The following is an 18105-nucleotide window of genomic DNA, read 5'->3' on the forward strand; positions in this document are numbered from 1 at the left end:
ACCGCCGAGAATTGCTGGGTGAAGTCCTCGACGGTGTCGCTAAACAGGCTGATCTGGAAGATGGGGGTGTCAAGGAACAGTACCTTGTCAGCTTACCACATCTCGACCAAGTTGAGCCATAGGTGGCACTCCTGGACCACCAGGGTGGACATCGCCTGCCCGAGAGTCCACGGCGTGACCTTTGTCGCCCGGAGAGCAAGGTCGGTCACCAAGTGCAGCTCCTGCATCAATCCCGGGTCAGAACTACACTCATGCAGTTCTCTTAGCGCCTTGGCTTGGAGCACTTGCAGGGAGAGCCATGGCATGCAGGGTGGAGGTGGCCTGTCCAGCGGCACCGCAGGCCTTAGTCGCCAGAGATGACGTAACCCTACAGGTGCTGGACGGGGGTGTCAGGCGGCCCCACCAGGTGGCAGCATTTTGCGGGCACAGATGCACCGCAACCGCCTTATCCACCTGGGGAACCGCCGAGTACCCCCTGGCAGCCCCACCATCGAGGGCAGTGAGAGTGCAGGAGCTCAGAGACCGGGTCCGGGCAGTGAAAGGTGCCTGCCATGACCTCGTGGGCTCCTCATGCACCTCCGGGAAGAAAGGGACCAGGGCAGGGTGAGGCCGTGAGCAGCGCTCCGGGCCCAGGAACCAATTGTCAGGCTGCAAGGGTTCAGGGGTGTGGAGGGTTCCACTCCAGCCCGACACTCGCAGCCACCCGGGCAAGCATGGCTGCCAGCTGCGCGTCAGGCTGTGACTGGGCGACCGCACCCGAAGGTGGGAACCCAGTCGAGTCCTCAGCATCAGACTGGACAGTCCGCTCTCCGATGCTGCAAACGAGCCGGCGGTCTCATCCCAGCTAGGCAAACGAGCATACGGGGGAATGGGAGGTCCGTGGGGAGTTACCCGGCAGAGTGCTAATCGCCCCCAGTGCTAACCGATGCGGCCTCAAACCGTAGGTAGAAGGACCGAGGCAGGGAGCCGCTGGGGTGGTCTTTCCCTCTAACGAAGGAAAAACCGCAGTGAGAACATGACTCGTCCACAAACGTTGTCTCCGCGCGGGCAGCACTCAAGCACGTAAGACCGCGATCGTGGCCATCATAAGTGGAGAGGTAACGACCGTAACCAGGAAATACACACAAATGGAGAGGCATCTTTAAAAAGACGCTCTCCGTTAATGCCACTCTTTTAGAAGGGAAAATATACTCTTTCAGTAGGAAGAATATACTCTTTTAGCTGCTGAAGCACCCAGGGGCATTCTCTGCACTTCACCAGTGGAAGAGGGGGAGAAGCCGCTGTATTGCGCCGTAAATCCAACAGCTTTTCGAGAGTAATTCAGCTCGCTGAACACAACCGCTCGGCTCCGAAGAGAAAATCTGAATGTGTGGTTGCGAGCCAGCTCCTTTTATACCCGTATGTCCGGGGGAGTGGCATGCAAATTCCACTCGCCAATTACCATTGGCCTTTTTTCAAGTCAGAGGTGTTTGGGGCTCCCAAGAGGAGTCTTCTTCAGGTCATTTATTTTAAAGTTAATTGAAAGTAAATGAACAGAACCTAGAATTTGAAGCTGCTAATAGCACTTACAATTGAGCTAAATGAGCTTAAAATGCATAGTTGGGTAAACAGAGACTCTTAGGGTTAAAAAACCTTACATGTAGTAGCTGGCGTGGCATAGTATTTTAAGTAAACATTTTCGAATGGAAGCTCATTATTTTGGCCATAGCCAGCTATGTTTTTTTAGGTAACGTTGCTTAAAAGTCCTAGTGGAATTTGCTTAAAAAGTGGGATGCAAAAATGATGCACTATATTTTTAAGCAAATCCAGTGCATTTGTTTTTCAGTGCAAGTTTGTTTGTTTTTTGCCACCCTACCCCATAGCCCAGACAAATGAAGAATATTGGAAGAATATAAGGATATTGTTGTCACATGCATCGAGTGACCAGTACTTGCCAGATATTCCTGCAGCTCCTTTAACGTTTCTGTAGGTCTCCTAGCAGCCTCCCTGATAAGTTTTCTTATTTTATTATTATTATTTTTTTAGTTTTGGAAGGATCCCCTGCTTTTGGGAATGTCATTGTGGTGCACCATTTTACACCACTTATGGACAATAGCCTTCACAGTGTATACCATGGCACATCTAATGCTTTACACAATCTTTTTAACCCCTCTCCTGATTGGTAACATTTCACAATGAGATCACATCCTGTGTAAGGTCTTTGTGGACCATGGCTTCAGCAGCTGAATGCAACAAAGGAGATGCCAAGAAAATCCTTCAGAAACCGCTGATTAAACTCTTGTTAAAAGGTAGTTATTATCCTCCTGTGTGTACGTGTGTGTGTATATATATATATATATAGGAGGATAATAACTACCTTTTAACAAGAGTTTAATTGCAACCAAGTAAATTGTGTTTATTATTATTGTTTTCTTTAAAAGTTTCTATTTGTTCTTTCCTTGAAATTTGTCTTGGTATCATCTTTAAGATCTCAAAAACCTGCAATTAAAATGTTTTCTTTTTTTTTTTTTTTTCTTTTTTTTGGTGCTGTAGACTATTTAGTGCCACTAATTGAAAATAAAAAAGAAATAACTCAAAACTACAGTATAAAATCCCTAGCACCGCACACTTAAAATCATGCAGATACGGGTCAGGAGCTTCAGTTAATGTTCACATCACCCATCAGAATGGGGAAAAAATGTGATCTCAGTGATTTGGACTGTGGCATGATTGTTGGTGCCAGATGGGCTGGTTTGAGTATTTCTGTAACTGCTGATCTCCTGGGATTTTCACACACAGCAGCATCTAGAATTTACTCAGAATGTTGCCAAAAAAAAAAAATCCAGTGAGAGGCAGTTCTGCGGACGGAAACGCCTTGTTGATGAGAGAGGTCAACGGAGAATGACCAGACTGGTTCGAGCTGACAGGAAGACAGTAACTCAGATAACCGCTCTGTACAATTGTATTGAGAAGAATATAATATCAGAATGCACAAAATGTCGAAACTTGAGGCGGATGGGCTACAACAGCAGAAGAACACATCAGGATTTTCAGCGAATAACAATTTCTTTTTATTTCAGTCTGCTCCTCACACAAAGCCATCAAATGCATACAAAAAACTAAAAATATTAGTTGTATGGACTACTTTTATGGTATCTTTAAGATAATTTTTGTCCTCTTTGGAGGTTGACAACCTGCTGTAGTGGTGTATTTTCATTGTATGGAAAAGATCAGCGTGCTGTGAACATTTTTCGAAAAAGAATTTCTTTATGTTCCACAGAAGAAAAAAAATGTAATACGGGTTTGAAACACCAAATGGGATAGTAAATGAATGATACCAGAATTTCCATTTTTGGGTGAAATATCCCTTCAAAACAATAAGATACAGAACATCTGTCACACTCAATTATTGTGATTTAATATTCAGTATTCACAAACAAAACCAACACCACAGAACTGCAATACTCACCCTCAGTGACACCCCAGACAATGAAGGCAAAGAACATAAAGATGTTTGGACAAAAGACAAGAGAAACCTGAAGAGTCCACACTGTTCTGTTGGTTTCTAGATGGAAGATTCAGAATAATACAGTTAACTGACACTTTTGGCAATAGACTGCAATAGATTGCAGGTCACATGCACCCAAAGTACAAAGGGGCCTCGATTTGTTCCTGCCAGGTAGCAGATACCCTAACCCCCACCCCCACCCTAATCCTAACCATATGGAGCCTGTAAGGCTGAGTAGCCTGCCAGGAACAAAGTATGGCACCTTTCTCCCATCGTGGCCACATGCAAAGTTTCATCACAGGAAATTAGAAAATTACGAATAAGATCACACCTGTCTTTTTTGATTGCCAGTAGATCAGACAGCAGAGCAGAAGTGCAGATCCAGATGCAGCAATACAGAGAATCAGCACCATTATGTGTAAAGTAGAGAAACCTGTGAAACACCAACATAAGTTACAAAACTTTGCATATATTTGGACTGAATAAACTTATTATATTTATAGTTATATTTAGGGTGCAAGCACAAAAGGTGCATAGGCGCCTATTGTATATTTTAACACAGATCACAGTCCAGATGCACTCTAAACTTTCCAAAAAGCTTCAGCTAATGTAGATCGCAAAGTATGAGGGAACAAATAAGTAAATACAGAAGCACTCTCGTTGTGGAATAAGTGGAGCTGGACCTGCCGCTCCAGTGAAGAAAAACTTGCATATCGAGTGTCTTAAAAGGAAACAACCCGGCATTACATCTTAAATGCAGTTATATTTAATGCGTTATAGCTTTATTAAAGTTCAAATAATAAGGAAGCAGGTCATGTATAATAACTATAAATAACTACAAACTTGATTGAAACTGCACCCAGCCGATGCACACTCTGTCGCGGGGACGCTCGTCCCTCAAGCGCGCTTGCTGCAGCTAGATTATAACACGATGGCTCGCCACTAATTGAATCATAATATATGTGTCACTGTGCGTTTCTTATCATGAAGAAAACTGCCAATATGCAACTTTATTAATAAGAGAGTAGGGCTGCACAATTAATCGAAAAACTAATCGTGATTACGATTACGGCTGCCACGATTATGTAATCATGAAAACTGACGATTACAGCGTACAATTTAAATCTGCTCCTGTTGCGTCAATGGTTTCTATTTACAACGTGTTTTTGCAGCGGCTGAGTATTCTAACCAATAACTAACATGTCCGTTGAGCAATGATACGGCAATGGCCAATCAGAGCCGCTTAAATGAGTCCTCCGTCCTATCAGTAATGACAACTGATCCTAATGCGCAAGTTTTAAACCGTCTGAATGCCCAGATGCTTGCATTATGTTCTAGCTCTGTTCGTGTGGCACACAAAAATTAATACTGAAGAAACATCACCTGACACTTGAAAAGAAGCTGCAGAACAAGAGCGAAAAGCACTTTGGAATTATTTTGGATTCATTGCATATTGCATCGCTCGCTTTGAATGTAGATGATAAATACACTGCAAATGAGCAACACGACAAAACTAAAACACTCCCGTTCTAATCAAGGCACAGACGTGGTGAAATAATTGATTTATTATGCTGATTAGACAGCTTTGTTTTTAATGAGAGCATTCGCGAGAGTGCAGAACTTTGTGCGGAGCTTCGTTGAGCTTGCATCGAAATGCAGGTCTGAAACCTGCAGTGAGTGACAGCAGTCATTGTAACGGGAGAGTTTGCCGCGTTGCTCGATTTCTGTATACAATTTATTAAAAATGTAATAAGAGTTTTGTTTTGTCATGTTAATAAGTAGGCCAATATGAATTTGATTTGTACAAAATAGCAATAAAGTAATTCAGCTTAACTGTTCTAAGTGTGTTTTGGAGGTGTAGCCAACATAAAGAATATGGCATGAATAGCATATTTCAGGAATCACCGTAATTGTTATCGCGTCTGCTGTAATAAGACCCATTTGCCATGCAGCTGGTATTGGTAGATTTAACATTTTCATGAATCGCACAAACTCTGATCGCAAATGACTGTTTTTAATTTCCAAAGTGCAACCACTGAGACTAAAAATTATCTAACGATGAACATACTTGAACAAGATCACCACTGAAGATCTAACGGGATGAATGGTCCCCTGTCTCGCCACCAAAGGGCTTACTGAACGCAGTAACTTGGTCAAATTAAATCGGCTGTTAATTCGTTTGAATATTGAATATGCCGTATTATTTACTGTACGTGGACTAATTATTTAAGCAGTAATTTAGCAATAATTTAATTTATTCTATACCACAGATATCATTATAAAATCATTTTTATTTGCCTTACCTTAACAAACATTATTACAATATAAAATGCAATAAAATATAATGCTTAAAAGATGCTTAAAAGAAACTGGAACGCAGCTCATATCCACCACTGAAATCTGCTACTCTGAAGAACCACACGGTTGCTTACTTTGTGACATCACGGTAATTTAATATCTTAATCAACATTAATAATCGCGATTACAATATCAAGGGCAATAATCGACAATTATGATTTTTGCTATAATCGTGCAGCCCTATAAGAGAGAGAGTTTTTTTTTTTTTTTTTTTTTTTGTGAGTTAAAGATGGATTGAAGTGAACAGAAAGGTGAGAGAGTCTTCGCTCCATTATACACGGCAACAAAATTTACTTTAGCAGCTATACTGCAGAGGACTTTTTTTTTTATCTGAGAATGTTGAATATAGTATTAAAAATAAAAATTAAAATACCTAAAAATCCTTTAAAAAATGATGCATTCACCTGAGAAGCAGCATATAAGATATTTAGACTTGCTTTTAGAGAATATATCTTGAATATAAGTATATTTTGTCTTAACTGCACTTGCAGAAGAATAACCAAGTGAAAAAATACACTTATATACAAAATACACTTATATTAAAGATGCATTCTCTTAAAGCAAGTCTAAATATCTTACATGTTGTTTCTCAAGTAAATGCATTTTTAGACAATTTTAAATGGAAAACAAGACAAAAATACTTGATAACAATAAGATATTTTGCAGTGAATTGTTTACTGTATTAAATGTAAGTATTATAAGTAATAAGTATATTTCCTTTAATTCAGTGAATGTCATTTAGAGGTATTTTTAAAAGATGATTTTGTCCTCTTTATTGTTAGTAAGCATGTTTAATACAACCTTTTAAGGCATGAGCTGAATAGTCCGTAAAGAGCTAATGATTAATCGTTGCAATAATTGCCCGAATAGTCTAATAATTGTTTTAATAATCGTTAGATTAGTCGATTATCAAAATAATCGTTTGTTGCAGCCCTACTGTCAACATGAAACTTTTTACATTAAAATCAACAAAGCAACACAATTTTAGAACATTTTGTCCCATATTGTTTTCATTGTGTCAGATCCATTTAAATTTGTAAAATGAAAGTTTACTTAATCTATTTGAGTTGGGACTACATAAACACTTTTTATGGTGTTAATGTAGCATTGATTACACTGGGCAGGGTATTTCCAATTACCAGCGTGCAAAGACTGGTGAGCAAGTTTTGAAAATAAGTGTTATTTAATGCATTTTTGAGCAAGATGAGTATAGGAGACTTGTTAATGTTTAATGTTCTGTTATGTTGGTATTTGTGAAGAATGGCACTTGTAATTAGACTGAGAATGGACTGTCACTTCTGTGTGATATTGTTTTATTTGAACGCTGTTTGATTCCTCTACAATTGCTATTAACTTGACAGTGCAACAGATTCACTGTCTTTACACTTGCTTGGCATACTGTACATTAATACTTAATCAAATGCATTAAGTTGGACCAACATAAGAAAATTAAATAAACCATAGTAAACTGAGTTTGACCAACCTAATGAAGTTGCTATAGTACTAGGGTTGAAAAGGGGCGGAACATTTCCGGTAAATTTACGGAAACTTTCCAGAAACTTTCCATGGGAAGTTAAGCTGGAGAATTTTGGAAATATTGGAAAAAAACTTTGGGCACTTGGATATATTCTGCTGCATCTTTGTGGCATTCTTAACATAGGTCTTTGCACAGTATTTGCAAATTTGCACAGCCTTTCCTTCTACATTGGCTGAGGTGAAATGTATCCACACATCAGATGGCGCATGTGGCATTGTTCTGTAGAATAAGATTAGTAAAAAGCTTGTAAAAAAAACACTAATGCAATGCCAGGCACAGATATATAAATAGTTAGCTAAACAACTGGAATATTCTGGAATGGTAAAAATATTTTACAATTGATGCTGGACAAATGAATAGAAATAGGCTAGATGAATAGATGAACACTCCTCAATCAGCATGCTAAATCAAACTATAACCTACGTTCTTGTATGATCACAGAAAACTGGCTTGCAGAAGCAGAAGAAACAACATCACAGTTGAGCTAGCTAGCACCATGATAGCTAGCCTCTTAAATTGCCAATGAAATGGTGTTAGCTGGCTAGCTAGCTACTGTATAAACACATTTTGATTTAGTATATGCTAGTTAAACTTTAATACCATATCAAATATATTTACCCAAATAAAGTTTCCAACTTTGAAAATTCCCAGAATTTAGCAAACCTATATAGTACAGTACATAAATTTGACCTAATCCAACTAAATTATGTTGTCTCAATGAATCTGACTTAAAGCTGAATGAAAGGCATTTAATTTTGTGCATTCTATAATTCAGTTAAGTTTAGGGGTTCCCAAACTATTTTGCCAGTCGAACTACTTTGACCTAAATGATTAATTGAAGTACCCCCTGATATTTTAAGTATGTTAATCTTTAAAAATATAATTAATGTTACATCTTTGCTCTTAATTTTTCTTATGTTTTTATTATTATTATTATTATTATTCATATATTTTAATGGAACTTTATTACATCTGTTGTTCTTTTCTTATCATATGTATGTATTTTATTTCATTTAATTCACCATTGCCATTTCTGTCCCAATCAGAGACTGCACTACAGTCACAGTGGTCAAATGTACAAAAATAAATAAATAACACTTGTCTGTCTTTGTATTTTTTTTTTTTAGATATATTTCATTTCATTTCCCTGAACATTTTATAAATGTATGTAATTCCATTTGAGTATGTACATTTAATATCATGATATGATACAGGTAATCATTTCAATTAAAATCATCAATTAAAAAAATTATTTTCGTTGAAGTAACAAAGCCAGGGCTGTAACAGCCATTATAACCTGGGGTGAGGGACATGTCCCCCTTACTTTTAGAAACACTTTTAGGAAATGACACATTTTATATTTTTTTTAGAAAATTATACATGATTAGCCTATATTTTTCAACAGCTGTGCAAGGAAATAGTAGGCTGCCTGAAATACACATTTAAGACTCATTAGAAGTCTCCGTCAGCCAGTCGGTTCTGCAGTAAACAGAACCAACGCACAAGCAGGCAACAGTACAGGCCAAGGTGGTACAGCCATCACCTATCCTATTGCTTTTCAGGACTACAGAGCAAACAATATCAGGTTAATAAAGGTTACTTTTAAAACATGATTACGTTGCTGATAACTTTGTATTGAGAGTGGCACATAATTTACTTATGCATTAAAAAGTGCCATTTTCTCACCGCAGTCAGTTCCATGAAAGCATACAATCTCACTCTCTTTCTCTCTCACACACACAGCACGTGCAAGGAGAGAGAAAATGTGTGCCCTCTCTTGCAACCGACAGGGAGAAGATTGCACTGAAGCCAAAGAAGCAAGTTTGTTTAAGGGACAATGTGGTGATGGGGCGTGGCCGAGCAACGTCTGTGGAGAGCGAGGCTGAGAGAGTGATTACGGTAAGGATTGACACCTGTGGGAAATCACCTCTAACAGCTGTTTTGTGTTTGCAGTGAGAGCGGAGAGGGACTTAAAGGGCAATCCAGACTGCCGGAGGAGAGGACAGCCAAGCCTGAACTTATGTGTGTGTGTGCATTTTTGTGTGGGCTGAAAAGAAAATCGTTTGAAAAGCATTGTACGAGAACTGTTCACCTGGCCTCCGCTTCCACCTTGAGAGAGAACAAGAACCTTGTCACACTGGTGCCGAATCCCAGGAAGGAGGAAGGATACGCTGTTATGGAAGAAATCATCAGGTCCCTCACCTGCATCCAACAGGCTCAACACCAGGCCCTCATCGAGCAACAGAAGGAGCAGGAACACCATTCTGAGGCACTCCTTCAGGTCCAAGCGGAGGACCGGCGGGCGTTGCGGAACGTGTTGCCCCAGGATGGGGCTTCCGTCATGACCCCAGCAGCAGCGGGCCAACACATGATGCTCGCTAAGATGGGAGCTCAGGACAACGTGGAAGAATTCCTGTTGCTGTTCGAGCACACAGCCAGAGCCCAGAAATGGCTACGAACGCAGTGGGCGGTCCATATCTTGCTGCTGCTGACTGGGTAGACACACCTCCTGGACTTTGCTGACTTGAGGAAAGCCACCCTGCAACGGGTCAGCCACAGCCTGGAACAACACCGCCAGTGGTCCCTGACTATGAGCAACGTCGGCTGCCCGTTTGCCTTTGCACAACGGTGATTGCTAGCTGAGGAAGGCGACGCCGATGACGTCAACAACCTCGTGGTGCAGGAACAGTTTGTCTTACGGCTGCCGAGGGGAACGATGGAGTGGGTCCAGTACCACTCTCCGATGTCACTGGATGAAGTGATCCAGCTGGCCGAGGACCATATAGTGGTGTATCCGGGGGCTGGCAAGCCCTCTTCTCTCTTTCTCTCTCTCTCTTTTCCCTCCCCCTCCCCTTACCCTCATCCTGTTCCTTTATCCTGGAAATGGGAAACTCCCTTACCAAAACCGGTTCCCCGGTCCTGTGGGCCATTCATCCCGTTGGCTTCCCCTAACCCTCTCTGTTCTCCCCCACAGGCTGGTGAATCTGCTGCCACGGGTGTGGGTGTGAAGTCTGTTGGAGCTGCGGGGAACCTGGGCATTTCTAGGACCGATGCCCCATGATGGAGGTGGAGATATTGGTCGGGTACCCGACACGCCACAGGCAACCCCATATCGAGCAGGAGCGTACGAGATACCTGTGAGTATAAAGGGGAGTACATATCAAGCCTTGGTGGATTCAGGTTGTAATCAAACCTCCATTCACCAAAGCTTGATTCAGTCTGAGGCTTTGGATACAAGCCGGCGTGTGAAGGTAAGGTGTGCACGCGGGGATATTCACGATTACCCGTTAGTGATGGTCATCATTCAATTTCGGGGATAAAAGCATAGTGTCGAGGCTGCAGTTAGTCCCCGCCTCACCCATCCACTTGTCTTGGGTATGAATTGTCTGGCATTTCCTACGTTATTGAGGGAAATTAGTGTGGATTGGTCCTGTAAGAAGGTGTCTCAGAGTGGTTTGCAATTCACTGGCTGGGGAGGTGGAGCCAGGGCCATCAACATCAGCTCCACGTCAGGATGACGCAAGGGAGGGGGACATCTCGGCTTCCCCAGCCCTTAGAGGAGTCCCTACAGGGGATTTCCCTCTGGAGCAGAGGCTAGACAAGACCCTTAGGCATGCCTTTGACCAAGTGAAAGAGATTGATGGTCAACACCTCCAACCAGATATTGCACTTGCATGTCTGTATTTTTCAATGATCAAGGATCGGTTGTATCGAGTGACACAGGACGCTCAGACAAGGAAGATACAACCCAATTGTTGTACCAAAGAGTTATATAATGACATATATATGTAATTATAATCCGATAGTGGGTCACTAAGGGCAGGAAAAAACACTGAACCGTCTAATGGCCAGTTTCTATTGGCCGGGCATTCACGGGGATGTCCGCAGGTGGTGTGCAGCATGTCGTGAATATCAGCTGGTGAATCCGCCGGCCACCCCGAGTGTGCCATTGTGCCTACTTCCATTGATCGAGGTCCCCTTCTAATTAATTGGTATGGACCTCGTTGGGTCATTAGAGGTGACGGCACACAGGCATCATTTTGTGTTGGTTCTGGTGGACTACGCAATGCAGTATACGGAAGCAGTGCCTCTGCGCAACATCTCAGCACGTAGTGTTGCGGAGGCACCCTTCAGAATAATCTACCGATCAAGGCACGATGTTTATGTCACGCTCTCTACGCAAACTGTACAAATTAATGGGGATTAAATTGATTCGAACCAGCGTTTATCACCCCCAAATGGACGGCTTGGACTAAAAATTAATCAGACACTAAAAAATATGATTCGTAAGTTTCTGCATAAAGACGCTCAAAATTGGGACAAGTGGCTCGAACCCCTATTATTTGCAGTTCGAGAGGTCCTGCAAGCCTCCACGGGGTTCTCCCCATTTGAGTTATTGTATGGGCGTTGACCACGCGACGTGCTCGACGTCCTATGGGAAAATTGGGAGTAGGGATCTTCACACAGCAAAAACGAAATTCAATACGTTCTTGACCTGAGAGCAAAACTCCACACACTGGGGCAATTATCACAGGAGAATTTGCTCCAGGCTGAAGAACGTCAAAGCCGGCTGTATAATAGGGGTACTCAGCTACAGGAATTTGCACCGGGAGATAAAGTTCTTGTATTACTCCCCACATCGAGCTCTAAGGGTGCTTTCACACTGGCAGTTTAGCTCGAAACAGAGCACGGTTTGCATGAAAAATTGGTAATGTGAAAGCTGTCATGCGGACCGGGGAGCACACCGTGGTACCGAACCCGAGACTACCTGTAGGAGGTGGTCTGAGTTCGGTTGCAATGGAACTGTAGCACAATTCGCATGAATGTGAAAGCAACTCGGACTCGGGTGCGCACACGTTCAGGAAGTAACGTAACTTGCGCATACGTTTTAGCTGATGATGACATCATTAGTTTAGATAACACACGAGGATCCACACATTCCTGAAAGTCCCAAAAAAGTAATGACACCACAATGACATACAAGTACAATCAACACTATAAATACTGTCTGTCTATCTGTCTGTCTATCTATCGATACACCTTATAAATACTACATATAAATACTATTATAGGTTATAAATATAGGAGATGACAGTGGCGATAACTTCACCTTGGACACTAGCGTGAGTAAGCGTGCAGTGTAAACAAAGATGCAAATTAATTCCTTGCATTCAGAAAAAAAAACGCTGTTTGTGAGCAGCATCAAACTGCCTTCCCCTGGACATCTGATGAGTTACGCCATAAAGCGCACATATATGCAGTTATCATTCACTCTGCTTTGCATAATGGCACCAAAATAACAAAAAACAAAAAGTATGATGCGTCGTGTTGTGTTCACCACGCGTGTTTGTGATGACGTAAGATGAACGCAAATGTACCGGGGTTCGATAGAATCAAGTGAGTGTGAAACCAGACCAACGCTGTGGGGGGCACCGGGAACAATCGCACTCAGAATCGGACCGCAGCAAATGTGCCCAGTGTGAAAGCCCCCAAAGTGGCAAGGGCCCTTTGAGGTCACACAGCGAGTCGGGGAAATCTATTATGAGGTTAAACGAACAGATTGAGGTGGAGCACGTCAGATTTACCGACTCAATCTCCTAAAAGCATGGAGAGAGGTGATCCCCGTGACTTTGGCGACGGTGGTTCTGGAGAGGGGGTAGCTCGGACCGGAGGTGAACTTAAAAGCCACCAATCGTGTCACCCCGGTCACTTGCAGGGACCACCTCTCAGTGTCACAAGTCACGGAGGTTGCCAGGTTGCAAGGAGAATTCTCGGATGTGCTCTCGCCTCTTCCCGGTTGTACGAATTTATAGAGCACCATATCGAAATGACCTCAGGGTTAGTGGTACGTAGTCGTCCCTACTGATTACCTGAACACAAAAAAAAGTGGTTCGGGAAGAATTAAGGCAAGTGGATGGGAGCCATGTCAGCAGGCATTCATGCAAGTGAGATGCCAGTAGATGGCGCAGATGGACATTGCAGATTTCCTCTCCAGGAATGGGGGGGGGAGTAAGTGACAGGATGACTCCCCGGACTGAGTCGGGCGATGGAGGTATATGGTGATGGGGGCATGGCCAAGCGATGTCTGTGGACAGCGAGGCCGAGAGAATGAGTATGGTAAGGATTGTCACCTGTGGGAAATCACCTCTATCCAGGGATGGATTACTGACCAGGCCAGTGGGGCCTTTGACTACCAGGGGCCCTGGGCTTTAAGTTTGCGTGATCCAGTTTGGTGATCCCCCTGCTTGAAAACCCATCAACAATGAAAATGAACTTCAGAACGCTCAACAACATTTGGGCATAAAAACGAAAACACCACTTGCTATGTAAAAAAATTGTGGGAGGGGAGGGGGGCCCTTGGAGATAATTGGCCCCGGGGCCTTTGCAGTCACAATCCGTCCCTGCCTCTAACAGCTGTTTTGTGTTTGCAGTGAGAGCGGAGAGGGATTTAAAGAGCAATCCAGACTGCCGGAGGAGAGGAGCGCCGAGCCTGAACTTGTGTGTGTGCATTTTTGTGTGGACTGAAAAGCAAACCGTATGACTTGCGCTGAAAAGCATCGTAAAAATAAAGTATTACGAGAACTGTTCACCTGGCCACCGCTTCCTACTTGAGAGAGTACAAGAACCTTGTCACAGACAATTTACACGCTTGGTTTAAGTTGTGTTATTTCTTGTTTTTGAATTTGTCAAATGACAGACAACATTTGGAATCATCCGTCAATTTTTATTTTATTTTATTTTTATTTTTTTTTAATCGGTAAATGATGAAAATATTTTCATCATTTCACTCTCTACACTTTCTCATGAACCCCCTGTAATTTCCTCACGAATCCACAGGGGTTCGCGAACCCCCATTTGGTAAAGCATATAGGGTATTTCTTAGAATTGGACAAAAATCACTTCAAATTCGGGAAAAAAAACTTGGTCTAAAGTCACACTACTTGTTTCTAAATATTTCAGAATGCTTGCAAAATATAATAATGATAAATTTGTCTATGTCTTATATGCCTTTTGCCATTATGAAGAGATTTGCAGATTTTCTGCTCCTCCAAAATCATCTTGTCGAATCTTCATTAAAATGCTCAGATCATCTTCAGGTTGAAAATGGCTCAAATTGATTTTTGGTGGCATTCTACAGAAATACCCAACAAAATTGCTGACGAAGAAGCCAAACAGGGCATGAAGCTTTATCACAAAATGCACTGATAAAAAGAAGCTTTGAATTTACATTATTTAGTCATGTACACTGTACATCGGTTTCACATGAATCAATTAAATCAAATCAACATAATTTAAATTACCCAAATGAGTGGCCTCAAAGTGATTTTTATGTGTCCCTTACATGATTCATTTCTTACATTTATATTCATAATCTTTTTGTCACATTACTGATTTATATAGTATGTTTATGCTAGTTAGCTAACTTTTAGCAAGAAATAGCTTACATTAGCTTGCTAAATATTAAGTAATTTATCCTTGAGTACCAATCCTCAACCTAAGCAAAAGCTCCCATTTTAATCTGCAATGGTGACCCAAGAATAACAGAATTTCTGATTAGAAATTTCTAAATAGAAAAAACAGGTTTTAAATTTCAAAATAACAGAACATTAAACACTAGAAAGACTCACCCTCTTCTAACCCTGCTCAAAAATACAGAAAATAACACTTAATTTCAAAATTGTTACTTTCCCCATCAAATCCCACGCAAGGCATGCTGGGAACTACAAATCCCCGGCCCAGTTTCAGTTGTCAACAAAAATTATTAATGTAGTCCCAACACAAATAGATTAAATAAAATTTAATTTAAAACATTTAAGTAGAGTGAATCCAATGGAATTAAGTTGTGACAAAATGTTCAAGAATTGTGTTGCAGAAGCTAATTTTAATTAAGTAAATTGAATGAGCAACAAAATTAATTTTTGCGCTGTTGTTGAACATACTTGATTCGTTTACATTCACCCTACATTTAATCAAGTAGAGTGCACATTTTATAGAAATCGAAAGCAAAGAAAACAAGTTTAGAAGAGAAATAAAATTTGAGAATTCGACATACAGTACTTTTAGTTACGGTGCTGTATGGTAAAAGAATGTAACATTTTAAATGATAGAAAATCAACCTACACATAACCATAAAACAATCATCCTTTGCCACTTTTAGAGAATTTCTTTTAGAGAAAACAACGAGAAATATTTATAATTAGCACCATTACACAGTGGCAGATTTAGGCATGGGCGACGTGGGCAGTTGCCCAGGGCGGGATCTTGGGGGGGGGGGTTGGGCGGCACGAGGCACCCACACAGACCCCCCACCCTGGTCAACAACTCTGGGGCCGTGATGAAGCAGGTTTCGCCCAGGGCGCCAAACAAGCTAGAACCGCCAATGCCATTTCATAATTACAGTCCTCCACCCATTAAATCAAGTATGGACATTTTAATGTGCATTATTGCTGACTTACCAAGATCCTCCAGTACAACTGTTGTGTTGGCTGAAAAATCTCCAGCAAACACTTGACACATGTAAACTCCTTTATCTTCAGTTCTGACACTCTTCAGTCTGAGAGAGAAGTTTCCTTTGGGGATTTCATCAGTGAAGAACTCAACTCTGTCCATGTATTGCTCATGTGATGATTCTGGTAGAGTCTCGTTGCTTTGGTAAAGGAGGACCAGGAGGTCTCCATCTTCATCTTTATCTGTTTTCTTCCATGAAACCTCTTCAGGTGTGATGTGAGAGTCCACAGAGCAGTTCAGAGTGACGTCATCACCCGCATACACAGATACAGAAAGTCTCGATCCTGATACTATCAAACGCTCTAAAGAATTGAAATCGGTTTAAATTTAACAACATAAAATATGTAAAGTCCAAGTTGGTTTAAATTAGCACTAGAAGTTCTCACTCACCAATATCTTTTATTTGGACCAAAGTCTCATCAGAATCCTGATTACTGAAAACTTTACATCTGTAGGTTCCCTCATCTTCAACTCTCACATTGTTCAACAGGATGGAGAAATTTCCATGTTGAATCTGGTCAGTAAAGAAATGAGCTCTATCATGATAATCCTGCTGCTGGACCTCTGGTTTACTCTCACCATCTTGATACAGATGAACCGGAGTATCTGAGTCTGATCTTCTCCATTCCACCTCCAGATTCTCCATTGGTAAAGGTGTATCAACATAACAGGGCAAAACCACTGAACCTCCCAGAGGAACCATCAGAGGATCAGTGGGACCTTTCACAACAAACCCTGTAAAAGAATAGACACTTTGTTTCCACTGAGTAAAAATGAGGAAGAATATGTAAAAGCTATTTATTATTCTGCTAACCTAAATAATACATACCATCGGTGATTATCAGGAGGGACATAAAAATACAGTAAAGAATGCCCATCTTCATAAATAAATAAAAACTTGGACGAAACCAAAACATCCTGAAACAATCGTGAAAATTCGAGCTTTTGTCAGCGGACTTTCGTACGGGCACAGGTTATGTCTACAGATACTTTTACTTTCACTTAAGAAACATTTCTGCGCATGCCATGACTTGCTTTTTAACCTCAGATGAACCGGTGTTGCGTCATTACATGGACGTTTCACTTGACACCAAGGGAGGAATCACTAAATATCCAGCTAGAACAGATACTATTAGCTGAATGCACGAAAGCAAGTGTTTTTCCTGTTATACCATTAGGGCCATTCAGACCGAACGTGTTATTGTGGGGGAAAAGATCACAGCTCAAAGCGCATTTTTATTAATCGACGTAGTAATGAACCAGACAGAGCGTGTAAAAAGTGCTGCTTTGAGAAATCAGCGAGACGTACAGCAGAAGTTTACATAGAAAAACAATGGGAAAAACTGCATAGACGGACAGAAAAAAAAAAAAAAAAAAAACGCAAATCAACATACCCTTACTCTTTAGGAAAAGTAATTCGGAAAGCTACACCACTGTGAAAATAGTTGAAATATTGTCACTACTGCAGAGTTGCCAACTCTCAGGCATTGCATGAGACACAGGCTTTCAGGCTCTTGTCTCAGGCTCTCACTCTACCCAAGTAAATCTCACGCCAAACAATGGCAGAGCTAGAGGGTGGCCATGAGTGGCCGTGGTCACCATGGACCGAAGCCTGGCCACCCCATTCGCAATTGCCCTTTTGGTCATTCTTTCCAGGACACATGGGAACCCTGTGTTAACATACCACCAGAGATCATCACCAGTAGAGGTAGACCAATAGTGTATTTTGCTGATACCGATAACTAAGGTGGTGGGAAAGGCCGATAACCTATACATTTGCATTCCTATAGAGAATATTATTGGAAAGTGATCACTCCTTATTGTTGACTGATCTAGAACTTCCCACTGGCACTTTAATGCCATTGACCCTGGTACTAAAGTGGGATCTAAGCAAGATATTGATAAAGCCCTAATATTTAATCTGGTTCCCTTACCATCATTTATACACACTAAAGCATGCTCCTCCATATATTTTCAACTACTATTCCATTACAATCTGTATAAGAACTTCCCCAAAGAACATTACATGCGTTAAAAGCTCCACACCATATCACATTCCCCTCATCATTACTCTACTTTATTCAGTAGTTCTAATGATAATTTATTGCATGAATTATATAAATTAACTACTGCCTAAAGATATCCACACCTCTACCAAAACACATTCACACTGTGATTCTGTAATTATCTCTCTAAAGATTACACCATCTTTCAC

The 18105-nt window shown here is 41.4% G+C and overlaps 1 protein-coding gene across 2 annotated transcripts in view; it reads right to left on the bottom strand.

Annotated features, from left to right (window-relative positions):
- The window catches only part of LOC127451996 (junctional adhesion molecule-like), a 29281-nt gene extending 12401 nt beyond the window's left edge, over positions 1-16880 (bottom strand). For both annotated transcript variants that reach the window (XM_051717107.1, XM_051717106.1), the window contains exons 1-5: positions 16720-16880; positions 16281-16625; positions 15839-16192; positions 3819-3920; positions 3449-3544 (exon numbers count right to left, since the gene is read on the bottom strand). In XM_051717107.1, coding sequence (XP_051573067.1) covers positions 3449-3544; positions 3819-3920; positions 15839-16192; positions 16281-16625; positions 16720-16807 — 985 coding nt within the window. In that variant the 5' untranslated portion in view covers positions 16808-16880. The remainder of the gene's footprint in view (positions 1-3448; positions 3545-3818; positions 3921-15838; positions 16193-16280; positions 16626-16719) is intronic.
- Positions 16881-18105: the final 1225 nt, after the last annotated feature.

The sequence above is a fragment of the Myxocyprinus asiaticus genome, chromosome 14 (genome assembly GCF_019703515.2).
Source record: "Myxocyprinus asiaticus isolate MX2 ecotype Aquarium Trade chromosome 14, UBuf_Myxa_2, whole genome shotgun sequence".
Taxonomy (NCBI): domain Eukaryota; kingdom Metazoa; phylum Chordata; class Actinopteri; order Cypriniformes; family Catostomidae; genus Myxocyprinus; species Myxocyprinus asiaticus.